The 27,467-nt window shown below is 44.3% G+C and overlaps 1 protein-coding gene across 1 annotated transcript in view; it reads left to right on the top strand.

The window, feature by feature from the left end:
* LRRC56 (leucine rich repeat containing 56) overlaps positions 1–16,270 on the top strand; it is a 64,244-nt gene extending 47,974 nt beyond the window's left edge. Inside the window, exons 8-15 of the mRNA XM_062576357.1 lie at positions 311–508; positions 5,093–5,279; positions 8,215–8,397; positions 9,681–9,745; positions 11,107–11,237; positions 12,192–12,382; positions 14,957–15,338; positions 16,078–16,270. Coding sequence (XP_062432341.1) covers positions 311–508; positions 5,093–5,279; positions 8,215–8,397; positions 9,681–9,745; positions 11,107–11,237; positions 12,192–12,382; positions 14,957–15,338; positions 16,078–16,270 — 1,530 coding nt within the window. The remainder of the gene's footprint in view (positions 1–310; positions 509–5,092; positions 5,280–8,214; positions 8,398–9,680; positions 9,746–11,106; positions 11,238–12,191; positions 12,383–14,956; positions 15,339–16,077) is intronic.
* The last annotated feature ends 11,197 nt before the right edge of the window (positions 16,271–27,467 follow it).

Raw genomic sequence — 27,467 nt, 5'->3', positions numbered from 1 at the left:
CTGAAGGACCTTGATTGAGCACTCTGACTTGCGTGTATTAGTTTAAAACATCCTACAGTATTTTTTTAAAATGAGTTGTAACATTTAGTTCTGATGCTGAAAATGCCTAATACAGGTATAGCATTTGTTTCCACTTTAGCCCTACTTACTTAAGGTAGCACTGGCCAGTCTTGAAAAATTTTATGTCCGTGCTAATGTGCTAAATTCAATCTGTGTCATGTAATATCTCAAAGAATAAAAAATATTTAGTAAAGCTTGAATGTTACTTGTGCAAACCTGTGGTTTACCTCTCCTGTTTACTTCTACTGAGGAACTCTACATAGCTTATAACAATATATCTGACCTGAGCCAACTGAGCTTGTTGGAACATCTTGAGGTTTTGGACTTGGAAGGGAACAATATTGAGGACATCAACCAGATGCTGTATCTGGGACTTTGTTACAAACTGAGCAGCCTGACAGTGGAGGGCAACCTTATTTGTCTGAAGCCAAATGCAGAGTCTGCAGAGGTGAGAATTTGGTTTGAACTCACTGTGTTAATTTTTCCAGTGCTTTTCTATTTTGAGTTGAAAACGAGAAATGTTAGTGCATCTTCTTGTATCATTCTGAGCGATGACATGGGATGCCTTTTCCATCTTTCGTTTGTATAGCTTTTGAAAGGTCCTCTTGTGGGTATTGGCCACATTTGGCCGTAAAATACAAGGAGAACTGGGAGGAGTCAGGCCTGTTCCTGAACAATGTATGTCTTCCAACCTGTGATAATAAGGTTAAACTGGAATCAGCTGTTTTTTCAAGGGTACTTCCCACACGTATTGCTTAACACTTAACTGTTTGATACCGTATCTGTCAGAATTGCAGATCGAATTTCTTCTTGCTTTTTATAATCAGCCTAGCTCCTTTCCTAGGTCACCACGAATCAGAGGGCAGGCTTTTCAGTTTTGGATGTTCTTTTTAATTTTTTTTTATTTACTCTGTTTTTAGCAAGAAAATACTATTTTCTCAGTCCTCTTTCTGCCACTGTTCCCAGACAGAGTTCTCTCTCTCCATACTAGCTAGCCAAAACCCTGATCTCAGACTGTCCCAGTCCACAGACAGCTCTGGCCTCCAACAGGTGGCCACCCGAGCTCTGTTCGTAACAGAATGAAATGGGATTCTGAAAGATTTATGACTTAGCCTTTCAGTTTCTTCATTATCCTGAAGAATTTTCTTCTCAAAAATGTTAATTTAGGGGCAAAAATAGTTCAGTTCCCCCCAGGAACACATCACTTCCCTTTCTGTTCAGGAATGGCACAGATACAGAATAGCAGAATGATTGAAGTTGGAAGAGACCTCTGGAGATGATCTCGTCCAACCTCCCTGCTCATGCAGGGTCACTAGAACATGTTGCCCTGGATTGTGTCAAGATGGGCTAGTGGGACAGCTTTTAGTTGTTATCTGGAAGCTCAATGGCAAAAATGCTGAAATTTGCTGCAGGATGCCAGCTCCTCCATGCCTTGCATGAGAAATCCATGGCAATAAAAATTGATTAGGCTGTAACAAAACTAGTTCCCATCTGTAATGGAAGTAGTGTCTGCCATAGGCAAATTGAGCAGTCTGGAGAGTACTGTGATTTCCCCTAGAACATGTATAGGATTTCCTCTTGACATAATTGCATGGGCCTTTTCCTGAGGTCCAGCCAGTGCCAAAACCAGGAGAAGGCTGCTTATAATTTGTACAGTAGGCATCTCTTCCCACTGCCTGCAGTGCAAACAGGAATCTAAATAGAAGACCATGCTCTCGTTCATCACAATTCTGCAGCAAGGACAGGGACCCAGCTGAATGGATCCTTCTAGCCTGTAGGGATGTTAGCACAAGTTAGACTGGCACATGGGATGTGCCAGTTGTGATGTTTTAACTGGATAACTCTCCTCTCAAAAGACTTTGATGTTTCTGTGGGAGAGATCTCCATGCCAACAGCAGATGTTCCAGGTTAATCACATTCAAAGAATGTCAGAAAAAAGAATTCTTGTGATTACTAGGAAAGGCTGTAGGAATTGATTGTTGTCCTTTCCCTTTAAAAGGTTAAAATAAAATGTCAAAAAAGACATTTGTAAAAGCTGAAGATAAAAAATATAGTGGTTCACTATTTGCAGTCCATAGAATCAGGTCTGTGGAGGTGTTTTGGTAAGGACATGAGATGATTTGTGTTACAAAGACAAAAACAACATAATACATGATCTGCTTTGTGTTTCAGGGCGCACAACAAAAAAAGTAAGGGAAATTTAATAAACAGACTCAAAGCTATTATCTACCTTACTCTATTTCACTTTTGTCTGCTTCAGAAAACATGTTTGGGATATAAAAATAAGCATTTTTGCATTTACTGAAAAGGTAATCAGGAAAATCAGAGTTTAAGAAACTTGGTCAAATAAGACTGTTCCTCATTTTGTTCACCTAGCATCAAATGCATATCATCAGATGATACTTTATAACAAAGTATGCTATATATAATCATTGAGGTCTTCTGGAAGATTATGCATACTCACACATACAGACATAAGTATGTAATATACAGTAGTTTCCAAGAATGGCACATCCCCTAATGGCACCGTAATGAGCTGATACTGCAGAGGTAAGAAAGCAGTCCAGGAGCTGGTACTGTGCTTCCACTGTGCCATGTTCCATTGCTTCCTGCTTTATTTGAGTAATCATACCCCTGCAATTCATTCACATGAAAGATTGGCTTTGATACGTCTCCTGGATTTAAGCTTGAAAACTGAGGTATTGTCTCTAAAACTCAGTTGTACAGTAGAAATGTAGATATTTTAAATCCTCACACTTAGATCCGAACATTTATCGGCAATTTTTTGATGTAATTATTGGCCGGATCATACCCCTCAGTAAAGGGAGAAGCACAAGGTAGTACTTTAGTTATCATAATTTTCCTCTCTGGAATACAAAATAAAGTATTATACATTTTCTTTCATACTTTGAACTGGTACAAGTTTGTAATAGGGTTATGTCATAGTTGCCCTTGACTTGTTTAGCTGAAGAAATCAGAATTTGTGGGATGCTGCAGTGCAACCAGACCTCAGAGAGGAGCAATGTGTGTCCTACTGCCCTTTTTATGCTGGATGGCTGCCTCTGTTTTTATTCAAGTAGTTGCATTCAAATGCTGGCCAGAATTTTGTGGGACGCTCTCTGCAGTGATATGTTTTCCCTTGTGCCATAAAATAGTCAAACTGTAAATTACCTGCTGTTTCCCACGTAGTCCCTGTGTTGGGAAGCTGCTCAGCCTTGGGGTGATTACAGAGCCTACCTTGCCCTCAGCTACTCAGAGCTTCTCTGTGGGCCTTATCACTGTCTTGTTTTCAACTATGGTGTTCACAGTTCTTCAGGGTATAGAAAAATCACCAGAAACATAGAAAAGGATACACGTGGACTTTGTGCCCTAGGTGGCTAGCTTTTATCCTCAAGCTCCTTATTGTATTGTACCCCATACTACAGCTCTGTAAAAGCCCTCTTGTTTATTTACTTTTTTATCTACAGAACGGTCCAGCTAGATTTATTGTTCTTCAGATTGCCTGCTTGCTTTCTGTAATTTGATTTTTAGATGAGCTCATCTTTCTCTGTTATCTAGACCAAAAGCAACAACCTGGTGATAAATTCTGCAGCCTCTGTTGCAGTAATGTAACATGAGTGTAACAGGATGCCTCACTCAGACAGCACATGGCTATAAATTGGCTGTAGCCCAGATACTGTTCAGAGTACATGTGGTACGTGATGGCATGGTGATTGGTTGACCCTTTTTCTAAATTAGGATTAAAGGCCAAGTTAGAGGAGTTTGGTGTCTGCCACTTCTTAACAGCCAACAAATAAATGCTTTTTTTGGTAATTTCCTTCTGCCAGCCTTGGTGTTACATGATGTGGAGGGATGGAGTGCATAGCAGTCCAGGTATCACAGAAAGATTTCTGTTTGTGACAAATCCGTATTGAATTAAGACTTAGCTTTCTGCGGTTTTCTGCTATTGCATATAATATTGTAAGAAACATAACATTTATCAGGATCAAACAACTGATTTATACGTAGCTGTTAGTGTTTAAGGAAGCCATTCATATTCTGCCTCTAGCAGTGCATTCTTGCTTTATACTTTCTTTAAGTAAAAAGAAATGTGTGAGATCACCATCACTGTTTGCTGCCTTTTTTTAATCTTAGACTATTTTAACTGAAAATATTTCCATTGCAAAACTGCTTGACCCAGTCTGCCCTGAGGTGTTGCAAAATTTTCCCAGAGACAATGGTACCACATGGCAGTGTCTTTCTAGTGCTGGAATCCACCAAAATAACCTAATTCACAGTATGCTCTGAGCATAGTTAAAACTGTTCTTGACTGATCTTTCTGCTCAGCGATCTCAGGCATTGAGAAGTGCTTGGGAATGGTTTTGTGTGTTATGCAGTTAGCTGCACCCATTCTGTCCACAGTGAGCCCATGTGCTTTGGAGTGATCATGTAGCTTTCCCAGTGCTCAGAAGAAACCCAAGTACAGTAGGTTTTAGTCTCTTGTGCACCTGTGGTTGGTATGCAGCCTCTTGCAGAGGAAAGCATGATTTAAAATATATCATCTCTTCTAACATCATACAAAATGATACTTGGAAACTCTGAAGACTGTCCCAGACAAACAGTGCAGCTCATTCACTACAGCTCGTTTATGGATGTGCTCCCAAACCAGGGAAAAGGGTTGGCCACGTGGTGTGGGTGGTCAGGGTTCCTATGGACATCAGTGGCCTTCTTCAGTTTTGTACAACATACGTGATACAAAGAAATACCAAGGTCACCAGTAAATAAACAGCAAAGGAGCCTTTGGGGTGGGGATATGTTTGTGCCACTCAGGACATGTTCACAATCAATTTGAGTAGCAATTACAAGAGAAAGCACAGTGGAAAAGTAATTCCTGATTATGTTTATTTCTGTTGAATGAAGTGGGCAGGTTTACCTTTTAGATGCAATTCAAGTTATGTGACAATCAGGCAAATTGAACACTGCTGTGTTACTGGTAGAAGTCTGCAGTCTGTTGAATAAACTGTTCAATTGACAACTCTCTCATTTTTTCTAGAGACCAGATTATAATTATAGAGTTGAAGTGAAAAAACTCATTCCCCACTTGGAATATTTGGATGAAATACCAGCCAGCCAAACTGTCATCCCTCCTTCTAAGAAGATGAATGAGGACTGGCTAATCATCAAGGAATCCATCAAGGAAGGTGGTTTAGCTGGAGATATTTCATGGTCAGGTATGTCAAGTTTCCTATGGGGGTCAATTTTTCGTGTTGTGTGTGAATAGGAGAGATGAAGAGCAAGCGGGTCTCTTCAGAGCTAGACTTCATTATAGTGGGGGCAGGGCAGGGAGAAGAATGTCATCTTCTTTACTGGGGAAATGAGAAAGTTGGAATTCAACATGGTTCAGGAATCATTTTCACCTTGTATTTTCACTTCAAACTTTTGATCACTGTTCTGTACGTTCATTCCGGCTGTGCTTGGCCTTTCTTCCTAGCTGTGCCCAATCCTTGTCCCTAGTGCATGGCTTATCTGTGGCCCTAAGAAGGTCATTAGGCTCCCTTTTGTCTGAGATGTGCTCTATCCATTTAAATTTTGAACATTTGTAACAGTGCCTTGTAAGCAAGCATGTAAGCTGCCTGTCCTCTGGGAAACCTGCAAAGAGTGGACCAGGCTGTTAGTAAGCGCTGAAATCATTGATGGGCTTGCTCTGCTAAAGAAAGAGATCTGTGCTTAGCAAGGGTTGCACACAGCTTTAGATGGGTTGATGCTAATGCCAGGACTCAGGTGCTGATGAGGGTGGACTCTGGTGAGTCCACTAGGCTCACCAGGCTTGGCACCTTAGCTCCACAGCCATTCAGGCTACCCTGGCAGCCAGCAAGGCCATTGAGCCCCTAGCAGTTGCCAAGTCCAAGGATAGTCTTAGAGTCCTGTAGTCCTGCAAGGAGGAGCAGAACTCATGTGCACCTCTGATAGTATTCTTTAGCTTTCAGCACTTGTTTAAATGTAGACAGTAATGTTGCATAGTTCTCACTAAGCTGAGTGAGACTTTTTTACAACCTGCTGCATATTCTTAGTGCTGCTTTTAACCAGCTGGTGGAGGGGGCTCATGTGGTGAGGAAACATCAGCTGTCATGGTAGTTCTCCTGCTGAGCTAAGGAATACAGACAGAATGGACTGCAGTCTGGTTATTTCTTCCCAAATAGAGCTTTGAGGTTACAGAATTAAATGAAAGCTGTCCTATGCTGGGCACCAATATCAGAAAAATGCAAGTGAGTCCTAAAGCATCAAGCAGATCTTTGCATTAGCTGGGAATCTGGTACTTAGCATTCATTCTGCATGACTGAAAGGAGCAGCAGCTTGGATGTGAATGTTTCAACAACAGCTGTTCTCAACCCTTTCCATGGTAGCTGTCAATCCCATGTAGCTTGGTTGTAGCAGGATTTCCTACTCCAGTTTAATAATAGGAAAGGCAGTTTGGTTATCATCTCTTGATGGCAGCTACATCCTAGCAACTGAGCTTGTATGATCTGGTAATAGATCTATTCCTTTTTTTAAAAAAATACTTTTGTGATTAAATCCATTACATTCATTAGTATACAGCAAATGGTTTGCAAATAAATCTGTTGCTCCCCTGCTTGTAGCCTTGGTTATAGTTCAGATGTCCCTGCTTTTACATATTATGCCACATGCACTTTACCACATACCATTAAATATTACAGAGTATTTCCTATAACTTCTCCTGTTGCTTCCCATTAGTGTGGGCAAGGCAGTTGGCTTCCTGACCCCTGCAGTTGTGGTATGCCTGCCAACTGTACTCCATTAAAAATTTACTTTGTTTTGGAATAACTATATACATTTGTCCTTTGTTTAATCCCTGTGGGTCCAAATCATTAGCTGTAACAATAGTTATGGTAGGAAAAAAATGCATTAAAATCTGATCCCTCGGTGATCCTGCTTTAGCAACATCAGCTATGGTTCTAATTGATATAGCTGGTCAACAGAAGCAACAGGGAACTGGCAAAAAAACTCAGTTTTTGTTGTGTTGTAGTATAACCAGACTTACCTTTTCACCTTCAGCTATGAACTGATGAGTTTACATGGTCAGGTTCAGACATCCCCGCATTTTTTTCTTCCCAATAGCAATGTTGATTCAAGTACTTTGCATGTGCTGTGTATTTCATGGTTTTGTGTTAATACTGTGGCTAAGATATTTTAAAGGTCCCTAACACTAAACTCTTAAAGAAATAGCCATATTATTACTGTGCTGATTGCTCTACTGTGGAGCTTTTAGGTGCTCAACACTTTAAAAAGCAAGCTATTCATATAGGAATGGAAATGCAAGTTACTCTCCTATGGTATATTGACTGCACATGCTGCTCTTACAGATGTGTACTGCTCCCAAAACTGTGTGCAGTCGTGCAGGTAAGAATTCAAGGATATGTCTGCCTTCGCTGGCTTTTGTATAATCCATTCTGGCCTGTAGTTTTATGAAAACTCAGTTATCATCTTTCTTTCTGTGGTAGAGCAAATATCTCTCTGAGGCAACATTGAAAAAATCTATCACTGCAATTCACAAATTTCCATAATTCATAGTACATGGTTTGTTCTGATTGACTATTGGCTGTGGTAAGGTGGCTGTTACCATCTGCAGTGTCTCTGTGCACTTAAGCTGTATGTTTTAAGACCCGAAGCTTGGACTGCATCTGTGTCAAAAGAGGGAGATCGCCTATAGTGGTTCCCCTGGGGCTGTGAAGGCAGGTGGGCAGCAAATGAGAGGCAGGGGAAATAGCAGACGTTTGGACACGTCCAGGTTGGGTTGCGTGGCAGTCAGAGGCTGCCAGTGGGCACAGACCTGTTCCTGACCACTTCCTCAGCAGCAGCAGGTCACTGGCACCTGGAAGCGGGATGAGGAAGGAGAGGGACTCTGATTTAGTTGAGTGACTTCAGATAATGCTGTCTCCAGAGGGTAACTGGGCGAGATCGTGTGCGGTATGAGCAAGCACCCTGTTTCCAGGCTTGCCCAGTTCAGGTGTGTTTCTTACAATAGTAATGATATTTCTCCATCCTTCGCAACTCCAAGCATGGAGAGGTAAGGCAGTGTACAATGACGGTATGGTTTAAATCCTGCATGACTGTGCTTACACTAATGAAATCTTTCAGATTCGTATCTTGGGGCAGTAGCAAGGCAGTCTGGATCCAGTCCAAGACCCCCCACAACTTCCAGACCCAGGACTGCACAATGGCCTGCTTATGCAGGGCGAGCCAGCAATGCCCATCTGCCTTATGGTGGCTGTCCTCTTCCAGATCCCACTCTTTCTGATGGCCTGTTTCTGGAAGATGACTCCAGTGATTTGACACATGGTAATATATGTATTTTTTAATCCTGTTCTTTCCCACACCTTCGCCTCCTTCTTATGTTATTAGTGCTGATGAAAGCCTGGGCTTTGGATACCACCCACCATGCTGCTGCTACATCAAGTTCAGCATAGGGGTTTTTTTTTTGCATGAAGCTTACTGCTCTAGCCTGAGTGTTCTTTCATTTTCCCCTGCAGTGAAGTGGAAGCCTTCTGCATCTCTCCCCCTCAGCATTGCCCTGTAGATTTTACGCTGCTCTGTCTCTTGACAGCCACATGCTGCAGTGGCACTCCCTTGCTGAGGCTGACTGTTCTGATTTCCCTTAAGTTACACAGCAACCTTTATAAGGCTCACTAAAATCTAGCTTAGATGAAAAAATCTGGGCACACTTTGTTCAGTCATGTAAACACGATCCAGACAAAATAGTCCTAGAAAGGCATGACAAAGGGCAAGGAAATTAAGTAGAAAACAAAGATATCTCTGGAAGTTGCTGGCTGGATTCCTGGGGACAACTAGGTGGGAAGGGAGGTCACTTCTATTATTTTACACTTCCCAAGGCATTCTTGCCTGGTTCCTGAGAATGCCTTGATTCTGCAATTCTGTCAGCTCTCTGAATGCAGGTTAGGTGGGGAGATGGTGTTCACTCTCCTAGCATTGTGGGCTGTTTCTCCCTAAATGATAGTCCCACCTAAGTTCTCCACTATAGGTAGGGCTTGGCAGTATGAATCTGATGAAGCAATGCAGTGTTGACAACTGAGTGCATTTTCAGAAAAGTGAATGGAAACTGAGTCCAGCCTGCCAGGGAATGAGACCATAATTTTACATGCACTTTTAGATAGCTGGCACTACCAAAAGATGTAGCTCCACCCAACATTCACTATTTCTTCCTGTCCCTGTGCTACCTTGTCTCTTGTTTTGGCACAAGCATTTGTATGATCACATAGAGAACATGATTATGGTAGAGATCCAGCTGAAAAACAACCTAACAAAATTTAAAAAGTGTATTAATTTGAATCTATTGCCTGACCTGGTTTACCATGTGGCCATACAAGCGTTAGCACTAGCACAGTGGAGGAGGCAGGGCAGGAGCAGAAGAAAACAGATTCTGGTAGAAACAGAGAAACTGCTGCTCCTGACAGCAGTGTCAGGCCATCTCAGTTAAGACTGTGAACCTACATGGTGAAATATTACATCCTTCTATATCTAGGAAATGATTTTGACTGATTTCAAAGACAGCAAAATTTATTGTACTTGGGAGTAAAGTATTTTCTTTGTTCCTTTTTTCCTAGGACTCAGTCAAGTTATATGTGGGAACCCCATCAAAGCCCTTCGTGCAAGGAGACAAAAGCTAGGTGTATGTTTTTCTTGTATATTACATGTTCCTGCCTGGCCACCCATGTAAACCCTGTGATAAGCTGAGTTCCCACTGTCATTTATGTGGTCTTGAAGAGGATGAGTCTTGAAGGGGGTAATTCCCACTCTGTGTTCCCTCACAGACATGCCATGAGCTTCCAAATGCAAATTTAGGGCAATTAGTACTAAAAGCCAAACCCAGAAAAATGAACAAATTGCAGGAAGAGAATAGGATGGATCCAAGGCACTGTTAGTACCCCAGTTCTTTGCCATAGAAGGTTGTGGGAGGAAAAGATTCAGGTGATCCTGAGAATGGGAGAAAACACATAATGATTCATGAGCTGGAGACATATAGCTGAGGGACTCCTTGCCCTAACTGAGGGAGGTGGAACTTCTCCATGTCTCTTGTCTGAGAAGGACGATAGAAATCTGGGAGAGGAGTGGCAGCCAAAACCTGATGAACAGTATTGTGTCATTGAATAAAAATATCACCAGGGTATTCTCTGCATTTTCAATTTGGAAACATAGAAATAAACAGTGGTGAGAATTGTTTCTTTCATCAGAGGGAATTAAAACCATCAACTGTAAAGAAACACATGAAAATCGCATCAACTGCTGGTGACGCATTTCATATCATCTTGCCTGAACAAAATGCGAGGCAGGATTGCAAGATATGGCCATTTTTGAATAACAGCTATAAAGCAAAAGATTTTTCATCGGTACTTTTTTGATGTCAGCATAAATATTCAGGTTGCTAGTGCTACAGGATTGTTCCTACTGACTAAATGAATATAAAGGCAAAGTTTGTACATTAGGGAAACTGCATGTATAAGGCATCTGCATCACTACACTGTCTGCAGCTTTACTTAATGCTAACAAAAAATGGTAAAAGGACTACTAGAATAAATGTGGCCCTCTCTTTTTTTCTCTGTTGCTGCTGCCCAAACAGTGGAAGCTTTTTTGGAAAAAAAAAATTGACCCTTTGGTTGAATTACTGTGTGTTATAAAGTAGAATGTAAAAGAGAACTGATCAGTTCTGTGTTACTGGTCTTAATATGCAAACTGACATAGATGTTACACTGTCAGGCCTATTTAAAGGAGAACTATACAACATTGGGGTATAAGTAAGATTTTTGTTACTGCCACCCTGAGTTCTTCCCACAAATCTGCATTCCTACAAATGTAGTGGTGCATTGTGTGATTGGGGCACAGAGCTTTTTAAAGTGAAGAGCAAGAAAATGGTGAGGAGTGATGTGAAAACTTGAGAGGAACAGCAAGTTTTGCCTTCTAAAATTCACAACCTAGACACTGAGCTGGACAGAGTTTCTGAGGTTCTCAAGACAACTTCTGTTATTTTTTTAGCCACCTGCGGTGAGCCCTTTGAAACTATGCAGTTGGAGAGGCAAATACCCTCATGTCTGCAATGAAGAAGAAGATCTGAGCCAGGAAGATATCTTCACTGAACTGAGAGTATGGAGAGAAAAGCATAAACGGTGAGACTGAGAGAGAACTGTAGACTGTCATGCAGTAAAACAGGTATTCATTTTCTGCCTTAATAATAAAATAAACTCTTTGGCCACCTGGTGGCAGTTTCATGGGATACCCTTTCATCTTCAGCTTCCCTGTCTCTGCAGACATAGCCAGCAGCCCTATGAGCAGTTCTTTCTGCTGGAATATCTGTGAGATAGACAAAGGAAAACAAAATCCTATCTTCTTTTTAGAGCAGGCTAAAGAGTAGCTTAAACAGCTTACCTGCTTAGAAAGTGCAAGGAATTACTTTGACTGGTAGGACGTTCTTGGTTCTATCAGTGCTTACCTTTAGATAGAAAGAAGTGAGAGTTGGAGAGGATTTTCAGAAGCATCACATTGGCCTAACCAAATGAAAACTTTGCTACTGATTTCAGAGGGAAGTAGAATTAAGTCTTTTGGGGTTATTGTGTTCAGCTTGCCTGACTTTATGGATAGGATGACTTTCACACCTGGCTTCGTGCAATTTCCTCCAAAGTCTACCAATAGAGTGCTGCTGTCTTTGTATCAGACCACTTTATGGCAGGATTGTCTTCTATTTTGCATGTCTTCTGTCTGTGAAGTAGTCCGAAGGCTGAAAGGAAAAAGAACACCATATTGAGATTCCTCCGTTTAATAGACAGATGATAGTTTTTTGGAGGTGAAAATGGCTTTATTTCTGAAGTTGTTTCACTGCATGTTATCTGTCCCGTTTCGCTAGTTAACTTAAGGATACTTTCAGACAATCAGACATGGGCAGCTTAGATGCAAGATCCATTTATAATGATATTTCATATTTCCAGGTAAGTGGAAAATCCGTGGGTGTGACTTAATCCACTGTCCTGGTACTTGCTTCTGTGTGGCCACACCTAGCTGCACTTGACTTACTGCGTATTCACAACTCAAAGGCTAACTAAAGGTTAACACTTAATGTTGTTCAGGTGCCTGCAAATGGTTCATCAAGAAAAGTCCCCTCAAGTACTGAAGGTAACTCTTAGTGATGAGGAAGAAGATGAAGACTGCAGCCTAACTCACAACTCTGAAGATCAATTGAGGGAGACCTATGATGAGGATCTCATTGAAAGGATTTCACTTGATTCTTTTCATTCCTGTCTTTCCCAGTCACCGTCAGGTACCAATCCTCTGAGGAAGGGTTGACACCATGTAGTGACAAATGTTGCTAACCTTTCTCAGACAGATGTATTAGTAACTATGATGTTCTATGAAATTTGGTTCCTGTGTTGTAGAGCAGTCATTTGGAAATGTTATCGCAGAGCCAGACTCTAAATAATCTATTCCAGTTTTTAGGTGGGATATGGTGAGCCAGCTGTGTCAATCACCAGCTGAAATATTTCAGCATAGATCAGCAGAATTAAGAGGAACAAAGCTGATCTCACCCCAGTTCAGAATCCAGTCTAGAGTAAAGACATGCCTCTTTCTTTTAATTTCTGTAGTTCTATAGGTAGTGCCAGATGAGTATGAACACTATCATTCCAATTGAGTAATGTTTTATCCCTGGTTGATATTGATGCAAATAATGCCTGAATTAATGATTATGGTTCAATTGGATAACTGTAAATTCTGGGAAGACATGCATCCAAAGGGGTACGTTCAGGAAACAGTTTAAAGACAAGTGTGTCCTTTAACTTAGGAACAAAGCCAAAGACCTCTCTGGAATTGTGCGTGCATAAGTTCTCTCTCTTCGTTATTTGTTGAATATTGTGTTTAAGGATCTCATAAACTTTAGTAATGATTTGTATCAAGTAGAGGAGTGTAGAAAAGGATGACTTTAATCTATTTCTGTAATTAATAATTGCAGATTTTTGCCTCAATAAATATTAGTGTGTGAGTTTTGTTTTTACATTTCTTTCAAGGACAAAATGGATCCATTAAAAATGAGAAATGAAGAATTAAAATTTTAAAAGCCTCTGTGTATAGGCAGTAGCATAAATAGTATCACCCTAAAAAGAACAAAATCTGTTTCAAAAAATCTGAAGAAATGGCTTACTGTCCAATGACCACACAAGTCTTTGATTATGATCTCATGATCTCTTTACGTTTAATATGATCTCCTTAGACTGAATATGATTTATTATAACCTTATGCTTTCTTTAGATTTAATAGACAATGCCCCAAAACGTGTCAGAGTGTGCTAGCGACGTAGTCCGCAGGATTGTAAAAGTGAATGGATGTACATGGATGAGGTTTTTTAGAGCTGTTAGGATTTGACTACAAGACTGATTGAGTAGTTGGAAATCTAGTGGTACCTAAGGAGAGGGGAGAGAACAGATCCCTAAATCACAGGTAACTGGCCATACTAACCAAGATTTATACAAAGTAATTACGAACAGAATTGCCGATGTCCACTGTCACTAATAGATGTACATGTTTTAAGAAGCAAATATCTGATGCAACTTTCACAACTGATAGACTTTACTCAGCAAGATGGTTAAGCACATACTTGATCTCTGAGAACTGAGACTGTATTGGAGGGCAAGGTTTGTAGAAATATTTATATTTAAGTGCCTCAGCACCGAACTTTACAACTCTGTCCTGCCCAGTGTGATTTTCTGATTCAGATGGTAGGATTTTTGCTGGAAATAATCCTTCTGACCAGGAAGGAACAAATCATTTGAGCAAAAGGATTCCTATTTAAAAGTGTTTGCAGCATCAGGTCTATGTAATCTGCAAGTTTTAGAAGTCTTGAAGTGTTATTTCAGGCTCTTGAGTGAGGCATATCAGTCTTTCAGAGTGTCTTAAAAATAAACAAACAAACAAACCCCCCATCAAATTTAGAGATTTTTAAAACATAGTACAGTGGAAACTTTCTGTTGAATTTGTATGGTTTCCTAAGCAGTAAAATACATCTCAATCAATTAGGAGATAAAAAGCTGAACTTTCCATCTCTGTGTTTTGCTGGCACAAGTACTCCCAAAGCATTCTTTAGATTGTGTGCCTACCATGAACTCTGCGCATCAGGCAGTTAGGTACAGTCAGTTCTTTTAATAGACAAAAGCAACTGGATCTCTGCTATATATAGAATGATTTTAAGGATTTGTTCATGCACATGTTATGTACATAAGTCAGCAACAGGATTTTTCTTATATGTTGCACCTGAGGATTTCATGGGCTAAAATTTGAACAGCTGGAGGAAGAGCAGGTAGTCTGCTATTTCTGTATGTAGGAGAATATTTTCCTAACATTCAGGCACTTTCCTTAATTTTAAGTGTAATCTCAAAATCTTATTCCTATGCCTCCTTATCTGAAAAAAAGTTCAGTTCCACTGATCTGCAGTTGTTTTTGCATCTTGAAATTTGGGGAGGTGGATGGAGTCCTCAGGCATTTAAAACAGGTCAGGGCAAACACTGGTCCAGAATGATGTAGGTATGGCCGATCCTGCCTTGGGACAGGAGAGTAGGTGAGATCAAGAGATTTAGTCTGTTCCTCTTAGGCTGTGCACAACTTGTGAGCTGTTTGCATGCTTGGCAGTCACATTGCCAGCAGTGCTGGCAGGGAGGTCGCTAAGTAAAACAAACCCATGGCTATCAGAGAAAGCAATCCAACAAGGGTAGCATCGCCAGGTGCCACAGGATGCACCTGCCCACCCAGTTTCATCACACAGGGTTCTCTAAAACCTGTTGCTTACTGAGTCAGTTGTTTAGGAGTAAGGTGAGCCTGTAAATCACTGTGCTTTTCCATTTTTCAGATTCATCACATGCTCAGGATTGGACAGTGTTCTGCAACCCAAACTATTGTCTAATTCCTTCTCCTCCAAAAAGCCCTTCGCCTGCATCTGTAATGGGTATTGCAGCAAGACCCTGGAAAATGAGGAACCACAGGGTAAGATGCCTAAAAATACCCAGTCAAGAGGAGGACAGGCAGTGGATGCAGCTTTGCCAATCAAGGGCTGGTCAGGAAACTTCAGCTGAGCCTATGGGTGAGGAACTTGCTCTCCTGAGCCTGCACAGTGCGCCTGCTGTATTTGAGGCTTTCCCTTCCCGATCACAAGGGCAGCACCAGCCTGGTGGGAGCAGTGGCAGGCTGAGACCTATTTCAGGACCAGCAGCTGTTGGATCATCAAGTGTCAGGTACACGTGCCGCTGGCAGCTCTCCCTGTGGGATGTCTAGTAAAAACAGAAGGGACTTCACGGCAGGAAAAAGCATACTTTTGTGTTGTCTCTGGAGTCTCCTGCCTATTCTGTAAAAAGAACTCATTTTGTTCATGCTGGCCTTTATGTTTGTCCTTCCAAAGCTAAATGAAACATTTGCTTATGTTACTCATAGCTTGAATGTTGGAAATACTGTATTTTCTTGAATAACTGCCCAGAATCTCCCTGTGTCCTTTCTGCTCCACTCACGTTTCCCATGCAGGGCCATTATCCACATCTACTGTAGATCTCTGGTAGTGTTTTTGGTAACACTACCTGTTCAAGACTCTCCTTGGGCAAATACCAGAACCAGTTCCTAGCATGCCACTATATTTTTCCCTTGCAACTTGAATCAATTTATGTTAGAAAGAACTTAGGAAAATAGAGCCCTTTAGAAAATGATGTAGGCATTAGGTAAGTATTGTATACACATAAACATGGTCATTTCTGGACCCTCTCATTGTAAGATTGGTATTTCTTTACTTCTTTGAAGAACTAGAACTGCAGAACTAAAAATGCATGACATTTTGGTATGCCCTGTGGTATGCCCTGTACTGCTCCCAGTCCTGCAAGCTTTTGGTTCAGTTTTCACGCTGGGAGACGAGAGAGCCAATGGGGAGAGTGCAGACACCCAGATTCAGAGTGCAATTTCACTTTAGTGTTTCTCTCTTTTCCCCAGGCCCACCATGGATGAGAGTGCACCCAGAATGATCAGCCATCACCAACCAGTTGTACACTCATCCACAAAAAGCATGGAGAGATTTGGGCTGACAAATGCAGCTTGGCCCCTGACTGCCAGGGCTGTGCTGCAGAAGCTGCCAGACAGACCCAGTGTCCCAACAACATCTCAGAGCAAGACTCCCCAGCCCTAGAAGACTCTCCATGTGGCTACGTGTGTTGGAGCCATGCACAGCACAGTCTCCAGTCACTGGATGCATTCCTTATGTTTGAAGGATTGATGCTATCTTTCAACTCCATCTGCAAGCTTAACACAGAGCTGTGCAAGCAGAGCACTTTAAACAAATGGCATGATTTGCCTCAATTAAGGCTACAGCTGGTCAGAAGTACTTTCTTTAAAGCGCACCTGCTGATCAGCATAACAGCTAATCAACCTCTTATTACAGAAAACACAGTTATTTTTGCAGCTTTCATGTACTAAAACAGAACAAATCTTAGCATATTTCCACTTTTTCACATCATGCCCTGTTCTGTGATTAAGGGCAGTGTCACTGTGAGTAAGGTGATGATACTAAACTAGACAGGGCTTAGTCTGCAGTTCCCAAAGTGGGCCAGAGAAGGTGCAGGACATGAGGCATTTCCTTTTGCAATCAGTAGCCTGGTCAAGAAATGATCCTGATAGTATCTGCTGCAGTCCTAAACGTTTAACATGCAAGGGACAAAGACAAGAGTTCAAGGGAAGGCGATGACCTGAGCATATTGCAAGGCAGAGGTGCGTTGCCCATGTCTCCAGGAGAGGAATAATCCAGCCTGCAGGGAGCCTGAGGGGCTTCAGAGCCAATGGCCCTGTGGGAGCTCAGCCTGTTCGTGATCATCCAGCTTTCCTGCTGTCCACATCACTATGGGAGACAATGCTGAAGAAGTGGCTTGTTACAGCATTAACATGTTTATCTGCTCTGAAAAGCTGCCTGGAAGGGCTTTTCTCATTGCCTATGGATAGACATTGCGTATTGGAATTTCATAAGTAGAGATGACGTGTAAACAAGTTGTGTTGTGTCAGATCCTCCTTTGCACATACCATTAGAGTAAATTTTCTGCTTCTGGTCTTTTTAGATCAAATAGATTTTACAAATTCTGATTAAATTATTTTAAATGGTACAGCAGCTGAGATGAGGTAGGGGAGTAAGGAAACATCTCCTGTTTTTCAAGGGGTGTTCTTTTTATAGTTGGGTGAGATTCAAAACTGCTATTTTAGTGAACACAAACTGTGAGATACTGATCCAAATGACTAGGCCTTACAATTTTATTGGTGCAGTTTGAAGCCAAATATCATCACTTTTTTTCCTAATTTAAATTCCTATGTTATATATATTTTTAATCAGTTGATAAAACAGTAATTACATGATGAGCTAATGAATTGTTTGATGTCATCTATCTACTGATCAACTTAAAGGAAACAATCAGGATAACAGCGTAAGCCCCAAAACTTCATCTTGTCCTGGTGTACTTGCACCAGTTTCTCCTACAAAACAGTTTGGAGGTGGAAGCCACTTTGCACAGTCTCAGTGGGCACTTGAGGAAATCAGCCATCAAAAGCATTAAAAATGATGTGCCGTGTGATTCCGTGAAATACTATGGATGCAGAAAGGATTTCCAGTCAGATGTTGCCCAACAATTGTGCCTGTGTCATTAAACTGACTTTTATAAAATTGACTCTTTGACAGCGTCACTTGACCATGAGCAAAAAAAATCTGACCTTGTAAAAGAAAGAAGAAAGTGGCAACATAATTTTCAGAAGTGTGCTGCACTCTCCCTGTCTGCTTGAAATCTTCAGCCCTTGCTGACACTCAGCACTAGTAACAATTAGGCCCTTCTCTGTAACAAGGGTAGTATCAGTGGGTGGTGGTAGGTCTGTGTTCTCCAGACATTCAGAGGGAAATATTCCTTCTCAAGTTGCATACTTTGATTTCAGAAGGGCAGAAAAAGCATAAGTGGGTTATTGTATATCAAAATTGGACAGCTAGACTTTTTTGCACGTGTGCATTTGCAGATGCAATATTCTGGGTACTGATTTGGAGACTACTCTCAAAAATGTCTCTGAGCGCTTTTCTCAGCAAACACAGATTGGCTCTGTCTGTATATGGTGCAAGGAGCTTCTTTGTGGTGGGTGAGAGTATGTGGAGAAATGATCAGAAAAAATGAATTTTTATCCTTGAATTGGTAAATGACTATGAGCTGCTTAACAGGGAGAACGGAAAAGAAGTTTGAATAATATATGTTTGGGTGTCTTTTGAGCAGTCTTCTGTCTGCTTTTTGTCACCATTTATCTATCAAAAGAGACCCCAATACAAACTGTCTTGCTGTCTGTCCAGTTTTCTCTTCCGATCCTGAGGTCAGAACTGAACCAGCAACCCCCCTTCCCAAGCTCTGCTTTCATATGTGAGAAATAAGAGGCACTGAGGGCCTCATCTAAAGTGTTCCTGCTCAGTTTCCTGCTTTAACTTCCTGTCAGATACCCCAGTGATAACTATTGGGGTGCGGGCAGCATGTGACCTTCAAAACAGCCACCGACTGTAAGACAGATACTCAAAGCTGTGTTTGGATTAATTGAGGGCTTGTCTGTCCAGTCAGTATTACTGCAAGGGCTGCAGTATTTGGAGCTGACTTGGAGATGCAAGGAGTGACTAGATTAGGGTGAGCATTGCAACATGTTCTTAGCAAATGCAAAATGTTTGCTCTAGCAGGACAATCCCACAGCAGAAAGCAGCACTTGTTGGAGCTGGGGGCCCTGAGATGTTCTAGGAAACGTTTTCGTGGTAGTATTCCCATGCCACAGTTCTCATTTTAACCTCTGGGTTATGTGCAGAAAAGTAAAAGCCCTGAGCAGTTCTATTCTCCAGTTGTTTTCAGATGAACTCTACACGCAGGGAGGTCAGGGCACGCCTGGGGCATTGGGCTTATCTAAGAGCCCTGCTCGGTGTCAAGCTGCACTGCTGGCTGCGTGCCCAGAACCCACCAACAGGAGACAAAAGAACTCCCCCTCTCAAATAAATAACACTTAGCTCTTGCAGGTTGCTTTCCAGAGGTGAATCTCTAGCTGTGTTACCAAGCAGGCAGGGATTGGTATCCCAGTCTCAGGGATGTAGAGAAGGAGGAAGATGAAGCGACTGGTGCAAGGCTTGGCAGCAGAGCAGCAGCACAGGTAGGAATTATGACTTCCCTCTACGCATACTTCTTGCTAATGCGGTTCTTGGTATGTGAAAGCTCGGCAAGTAGCAGAGAGCCAAGCAGTGGTGAACAACTCTCTGTCAAGAGATGTGATTTTTGTGTGCCCCCTTCATTGCTTGCTTTCTTAGGGATCTGACCTACTGAGAAACACATGCAAGAGCATGTGCCCTGCAGTTAAATGTGTAACCAGACTCAGCCTACACTGTCGAGTGTGGAGCAGCAGGGAGGCTCGTTAAAAGAGAGTGAGCTTGTGATTGCAGCCTGACCTCACAGGGAAGAAAGCTGGTAGTCTCATCTTGGTGATAGCAGATGCACCCTGAGGTTTCCCAGACCTGCCACACCAGCGTCTGTTACGGTTTCCAGGATCAGCAAAATAAACAGGGCTGTTGCAAATCATAGCTGCAACTGAACTGTAACAGATCCATAGAGGAAATTCTTGCTGTAGTTTTAGCCTCTGCTCATTCACCTTCCACCTTTATAATCTGTAAAAGGTAAAAGCTAGCCAGGGCTTTCATAGGCTAATTAGAAAATGTCAGGCATGATGGGCTGCATGTGAATTAGGTTCTTTTAGCCTAGAAGGGAAATAAATGGGAAGTTTCATAGAGGGTTTTCTTGCCACTGTTTCCTCTGTTGAAATCCTGCATTGGTCCCTTGAACATGGAAAAAGTCATATAATGAATGAGGTTATTCCCATCTCTGCCTTTGTAGACTATTAATATTTAACTCAGCAGAATCCTCACTTCCAGTTGAATGTGACCAGTTTTGGATGTACATAACAAGAGTCCGTCTCTCCATTCTTGCAGCAGGCCAGGAACTGCTGATGGCTTTAAACATCTCTCTGAGTTAATGGGATTTGCTACCAGCTGCCAAATTGATATTTAGTGTGTAAGCAGGAGAGAGGGAAGAGAACTAACCCCCCCCCCACCACACACACACACCTATTAATAAATCAGTGCCATAGGGAAGAATTTTCTACCAGAAATTTAGTCTCTGGAGCATGCTACTCCACGGCCCCTGGTGGGTCTGTTTATTTCCCTAAAGCACTTCTGGCTTAGCATGGGAGAAGCAACCTCCTTCCCTTGTGCTGTTTCCTTCCTGTCTCTGTCTGATGCCTCTATTGCAGGCTGCTCTGCCGTGACTGTTTCTCTGCCCGGGCTGGGTGCTGCTGCAGATGAGAGACGGGTTGTACCTCTTCAGTCACCGTGTAGTGATGGCTGCTGTCTTGTCCTTCGTGCTGCCCTTGGACAGCCACCCATCAAGGTGGGAGCAGCTCTGGGTGTTTGCTAAGGAAGGGGGTTGTTAGCTGCAGGGAGTGGGGCTCTGAGCAAGGGGAGAAGGGATTTGGTCCCAAGTGATGTTGTTGATGTTGTTACTGAGTTAGCAGCACAGCAGTACTCAGGAAGGCTCTAAGCACCACTTAAGTGGCATCCTGAGAAGAGCCCTGCTGCAGTGGATGGTACTTCCTTCCATGCTTAAAGGCTGTACTCGGAGCTTTGAAAAGGGATCTGAGGAAGAAGCAGGGAGCTGCGTGCCAGCTAGACTAGGGCTTGGGTGACACAGCTGCTTATTTTAGTGTCTAAAAATCCTTCATCCTCCTGAAGGGAACATGTCCAGGGCAGAATCTCATCCAAAGAAATGGCAAATAAAAAAAGACTGCTGCTGAGACTGGGACCATGTTCTGCAAGCACCAGCTCTGCAGAGCCTGGCCTGGCCTGGGGACCTGGGAGTGCCCTGTTTGGGACAGGCCAGCCAGGACGCTAGCCCTGTAGTGTGTCCTTGCTCAGCTATTACAACAGCCCACCTCCGCCACGGAGCTCATCACCTGCTGTGCTTATTAGCAAGGTAGTTACTTACTCTTGCTGAAAGCTTTGTAGACATGGGCTGCTTTGCACTTGGAACAAATTTGTGTTCATTGCTAGATGAAGAAGAGATACTTTCTTTGGCTGCCAAAGAAGAAAAAACCCAGGAGATATTCAGGAAGGGAAATTTTGTATGCATCTGTCTTGTTTAAATGCATACAAATTCCAGGTCGGCTCTAGATAATTTCAATTTCCTCAGTTGTTTCTTGGATTGCCATAGCATTCAGAGCCTGATATGCTTGGCCTCATTGCTATGGGCAGTGTCTGCAGCCACGATAAAACACGGATACTTCTGGGATATGATTTGTCTAACATGGACACCTAAAGTAAGCTAGTAAGATGGTTTGTGCTGTAGTAGTGCCAGTCTCTCCATTGATTAAAGAGGATACTAGACTGCTAGACATCTGCTTGGTACCATTGACGTCAGGCGAGAGGAATCCTGCCCTAGGACAGTTTCCTTGGTACGCTAGAGTATCCTGGGCTTGGTTTTGTTTTCAGGAGCATCTGTCCTCTATGAAGTTCCAGTGGGGGACACTGGAAATTTGAACTCCTCTCTAGGCTGAGGCACAGGATCCAGCCTTGAACGGTGGTGATGATCAGGGAATGTTAAAGCAGGTGTCTGTGTGCATGTGTGTATCTATGCACATGCAGCCTGTGGGAATTGGACGGGTGGAGATTTATCCTGCTGCGTATGGCAGCACGTACCATTTCAGCTTGTTTCTGGTGAGCTGTGTGACAGAGAGACCCTGCCTTCTCCCTGGGGGGACGCACACCACTGTGTGCAGGGGTGTTGCTCTGTCTGGTGTCCTGCTGCATCCCAGAGGAGACTACATGTTGCTACTGGGGAGAGCACTCCCTCATTTTAGTGCTGGCAACCTCCCAGATGGAGCAGGCAAGGGGGAGCAGGCAGGGCACTGCGGCTGCAGGACATGCTCCAGGGTTTTGTGTGTATTGATGTGGATGCAAGTCAGCTGCTCAGAGGGGCAATGACAGTTGAGCCTGTTCAGTGCCAAGTGATTGGAAGCACAGAGACCTGGGCATCCTGCTCTGTGCACCCACCTGCTGCACAGCAGAAGTGCTCCGGTATGAAGTGCATCGTGCTTGAGGGCATATTTTTAGGTTTCACCTTTGTTTTTCTCTTGCCACCTTTGGGATGATCTGACTGGTCAGGCCTGCTGGCAGGGCAGTCAGATGAGCTCTTCCTTTGGCTATGAAGGACAGCAAGGTCAGCTCACAGGCAGCAGCATTTTTTCTAAGCCTTCCTGTTTACCTCCTCTAGTGTTTCCAGATCAAACTCAAGTATTCAGATTAGCATCTAGAGCCTAAGCTGTGCTGGGAAGGGTTCAGACTGTGCTACTATGGAAAAGAGCCTGCCAGAAATGTGATTTTACTGAGTGATCCTAGGCACAAGCTCTTAGGTTTTGGCAGTCCTCCTTGTTCTAGGAGCCTTGCTCTGTCCAGAAAAGGCCTGCAGTGCATGTAGCTGTTTGCTGGGGAAGATACTGCCTCCCAGCCCTTGCTGCCCCCAGCTTTCCCCACTTCTCCCACATGCAGCAGCCTTCCCATAGCGCAGCTTTCCCACAGTCTCCTGCATTCTGCCAGGGCCACTTTCTCCCTGCCTGTGCTGAGGTGTGAATTGCAGCTGTGGCTTTAGCCTGGGCTCACAAACCCTGTGGGTCATGGGAGCCTCTAGGCAGCCTGCAAGCAGTGACTGTGGAACCACATCCTGCCATCTCCCATTGCACAGAGCAACCCTACAGAGACTCCTGTGGCTTTCCTGGTTATATATATGTTTGGCCTTTTTTTTTTTTACCTGGTTTTTGATACCACAGCAGAGATGCTTGTACTCTGCCTGTGAGGAAGCTCAGCAGCTGCTCTCTGGTCTGTCTCTTGATCAAGTGGGAACTTGTCCACTGAAAGGTCTGTGTTATCACTGTAGGCATCTGCAGCCACGGTGTGTCTGTGTGGGGCTTTGAACTCCGACAAAATCTTGGACAGCCCAAGCAGAGCGAGAGAAGAGGGAGAGAATTAATCTCCTTTGGCTATTCTCACCCCCTCGTGGTGCAGCCAGGTGGGTTGACTCTCATTTGAGACCCTGCAATGTGGCTGGCTGCTGCACATCTTGCAAGCCTGCCAGCGTAGCCACTGCCTGGGGCCAGCCCCGACGAAGGCAGAGAACAGCACATCCTGGCAATGCTGCATGAGAACTGTGCGCTTGTCACATCTCTGCCTGAGGGAGGTGAGTTTGGTGCCTGGGCCCTGGGAACAGAGGGGCTGTAACCTTGCCCTGGGATGCTGCAGAGCTAGGGGGCACGGAGGCCACGGAGCAATTGCTTGCCCTGAGAGTGCTTGTCCAGGAAACTGGTCTCAATTTTTAAGTGTAATTTTTTAAGTCTAAGTGCCCCATCCCTCCTGAGCGAACACTGAGTCCCATCATTCTCCTGGCACTAATTAATATTTGTTTAATGTAGGGAGGAATCAACTTCCTTCTTAGGTGTAGAGGACACCCAAGTTTGAGTCTTGTAGAGGCTGCTGCTGTCTCATGCAAACTGCCCTGCCGTATGTGATTAATTGGCCACGAATTAGGAAAAGGCTAATCAGCTGCTGTACAAGCTGCAGAGGCTGTTGTCTGTAATTACCGATCTTGTCTAGCAGCAAATGAGCTTGATGCATGGAAGAAGTCAATGGGACAGCCCATGGTGCTTTTGCCCCCTTTGCTGCCCCACACACAGCCTGGTCACCCCGGGAAGCAGGAGCTCCGTGGGCATGTGCAGAGCACCCAGGAGCTGCCCGTTATCTACAGAGCTCAGAGACAGTCAGATGGTCTGACTTAGTTACAGCAGTGCTAGTTCAGCTGTGGAGCTGGGCCAGAAACCTGCGCTTTGTGTGTGCCACGGGGAAAGAGCTGGAGCCTTTTCCTCCAGGCTACCCCTAGGCAGCTGCCACAGCAGTGCTCCCCCTGCCCAGCCTGGCAAACCTGCCACTGCCCCTCTGTGTGCCACAGGAGTGTGGCATGGACATCCAGCAAAGGGCAGCTTTGCACACCCTTGAGAGGTCCCTAGCCCACCTGTTACGTGCTGTCACCCCCTGACAGCCAGGCAGGTTATGGGTGCAGCTTGCCTGGGAGAGGCCACTCAAAGGAGAGGGGGATCTCATTGTGCTCAGGCCCTCTCAGATGCCTGCATTCAGCCCTCTGGGCTTTTGCTGAGGACAACCCACTGCCCTTCCCGGTTCCCCAGTGTCACTAACCTGGCCCTGGCAGTCTCTGAGGATGGTGGTGCACTTCGGGCCCGCTCGGAAATATTGACTCTCATTTGACTTGGCATCTTCTTCGGTGAGATTAGTCCTTGCAGCCCAGACCTAGTGACAGGACGGGTCTTGATGTGCATGTTTCTGTGCCAGCCCAGAGGAAAACCAACCACCTGGGCACTGCAGGTGGGTCAGACTCATGCACAGGAGAGAAGAGAGCTGCTCTGCTTTCAGCCAGGGACTTTTGGTGGCCAGAGCAGCTAGAGCTCAGTGCTTGGCAGCACACGTTCTTCCTACCCCTGCCCTCTTCCAACCCAATGGGACCTTTTGTGGGATCTGTGCACTAGCTAAGGAGGTGCTTTCATCAGCAGTACATTCAGTTGGACTTTCAGCTGCCTTTTAGGGCTGGCTACTCCCAGAAGTGTTCGTAGGCCCTGGCTTAGGGCCCAAAGGGTCTCCCTGTCTTTGACCTCTTCACCCTACACAAATGGGTGCTCCTGCTTACGGTAACGTGATGCCGTGGGGGAAGAGAGGTGTCCGCAGGGAAGCGGTATATAGATAGGGGGAACTCGCCAACCCACTGCTGAATGACGTAGCCACTAATGTCCATGGTAGCATAGGAGCAGCAGTTGAGGATCCGAACAAAGTGGCCATTGGGATCCACGGTGACAATCTTCAGGAAGCTGGTGCTGCTGGATGGCCTGGGAAAACGGAGCTTCAGTGAGGAGGCATCCCTGGTGCCTGAACCCTTCTGTGATAGGTGAGACCCAGGTGAGAGCAACCTTATGCAAGGACAACTCCATGGCAGGGAATATGTCACCCTTCCCAGCTCGTTTCTTTCACCCTCATGGCAGTGGCTGCTCTGCAGGGTGGTCCAATGAAACCTCACGACCCTATATCAGCTGTGCTGACTCAGAGCTTTGCTTATTCACATGGGCAACCAACGCAGGTGAGTCTGTGCTGGGATGTCCAGCTCTGAGCAGTGGGAGCTGATATGTCAACCTGTGCTGCCTCTGGCCAACTCAGTCCCCAAAGCAACTACTGGCAGAGCTGAGCTGTTTTAATCTGGCCCAGCATGATTCACCAGCACTTGCTCACCTTTCATTTTCTTCCCTGGAGCAACGTCTGCTGGTCATGCTGGCATGGGAGGGCACACCAGCAGGCCCACAGCCCTCGGTGCTGTTGAGGAAGACATTGGTCAGCCGACTGCGCCTGGGGAGTTCGGCAGCGACCTTCGGCCCAGGGCCTGCAGGAGACAATGTGAAGGGGAGCAGTGAGGCCACCCATGGGAGCCCTTCCTGCTTCTCATGAGTGTCAGTCTGAGCATCTGCACTGGTTTCCTACATCCCTGGGTCAAATCCCTCATTTTGTCTGGTCCCTGAAACAAGGCCTTCTGCTATTAGGAGCATACCCTGTCCTCCTGCACGGTTAGAAACCATGGTGCACCTGCGTGTTTCCAGCTGGATTTCAGAGAAACCTGAGTGACCGCACTAAAGCCGAGGGAGTAATTGAAATATTTTTTTAACTACATTCAGTTACAGCTTTGTAACTGAATCCTCCAGCACAGCACTGTGTAAATCAGATACTCTTTCATCTCGGCTGTACCTAATTCTTGCCCTCTCCAAGGGATTAGTCCAGATTACAGAAGGCAGGCTGCATGTGTGTGAAGGAGCTGCTAGCAGTGGCCACCAGCACAAGCAGAAAGCACACTTACATCCAGAGCCCACTGGCCAGCTGCTGCCTGGTGCATCTGGGAGGTTCTGGAATAACATCGTGGCCCTGACTTCATCCTGGTCAGAAAGATGATCTAATTTCAGAGGAGGTTTCCTGCACTGGCTACTGTCTGTGCTTTGTCCTTTCTTTCCTGAGAATTTATCTGTTTTATGAGCTGAGCTTAATTTCCCGAGTTCGTTATTTTTCCGTCTGTAAAGAAAAATAAAGTGTTGAATGACTAGGCGGAGAGTTGCAATATTATTTATAAACTCTTAAAAGCTGTGCTTCAGGAAGAGAATTAATGCATATGCACTGAGGCAAGCCGTAACATTTGCTGCATTTGATGAAAATATCTTGATAGATTTTGAATGGACACTAGGGGGAAGAAGAGAGTCTGACAAGTACACTTTCGGAAGTAAAATGACTTTCAAACCAAAAATAAGCAGCTTCAGAGTGCTTGGGAGGCATTCAGCACATGGTGGGTTTAACATTTCCTTTGGGATCTTCTCCAGCATCTAATCTGCTTGCTTCATGTGATGCCCCCCAAAGCACTATGCAAATAGTGTCTTGCTACCACATGCAACTTAAATTTATTTGGAAATATTTTTACAGGAAACCTGTAACACATGCAATATAATGGGGAACATCCCCCACCCCTGTCTCAGCACTTAAAAGTAGCAGAGCTATGTGGTCTCTATTGGTGCTACATGAACTCCCAGCATGCCACTTCTTTCCTTTTTATCCCCACGCTTCTCCCCACCTCTCCTTCCATCCTCTTTCCCTTTCTCTTTTCTTGGTATTATGTGACTTAGCCCTGCAGTCCTTGAGAAAGTCAGATTTGGGATGGTTTTTTTCTGGCACTGCCAGGATAGGTTGAACAGCTGGAGATTGGAGGTATGAGAAGCATCACCAAGGCAGGCAGTGGAGGGGCAGATTTATGGGGAGGAAAGCAACATAACCAGGATGCTGCCTGGTCCCCACTGCCCCACGTCGCCTGGCCGTGGCATGCTGGCGCTGGCAGGCAGCTGGGGCTGCCGTTGCAGTACCTCTGCTGCAGATCTGTGTTGGGAGTGAGGTGTGGGCTGAGCAGTGTTTGGATTTCTTCTGGCTCTTCTTTTTCCATCTTCAGCGATGCTGTGTCTTCTTCCTAAAACAGAAGGATGCTGGGACTGGCAGTCCCTGCTCAGCACCAGGCAAACCACAGCCCTGTGCTTGTCCCCAGTACACTTCCTGGGTTCCAATAGCCCAGCCAAAGAGGCAAGTGACTGCAAATCTCTGCAAACAGCCCCCACAAGGCTTTGGTAGAGCTCAAATGTTCCCATCTCCTTTTCAGCACTGCTGT

This window comes from Rhea pennata, chromosome 5, assembly GCF_028389875.1.
Source record: "Rhea pennata isolate bPtePen1 chromosome 5, bPtePen1.pri, whole genome shotgun sequence".
NCBI classification, from domain to species: Eukaryota; Metazoa; Chordata; class Aves; order Rheiformes; family Rheidae; genus Rhea; species Rhea pennata.
This window is presented reverse-complemented; position numbering and strand designations above follow the sequence as displayed.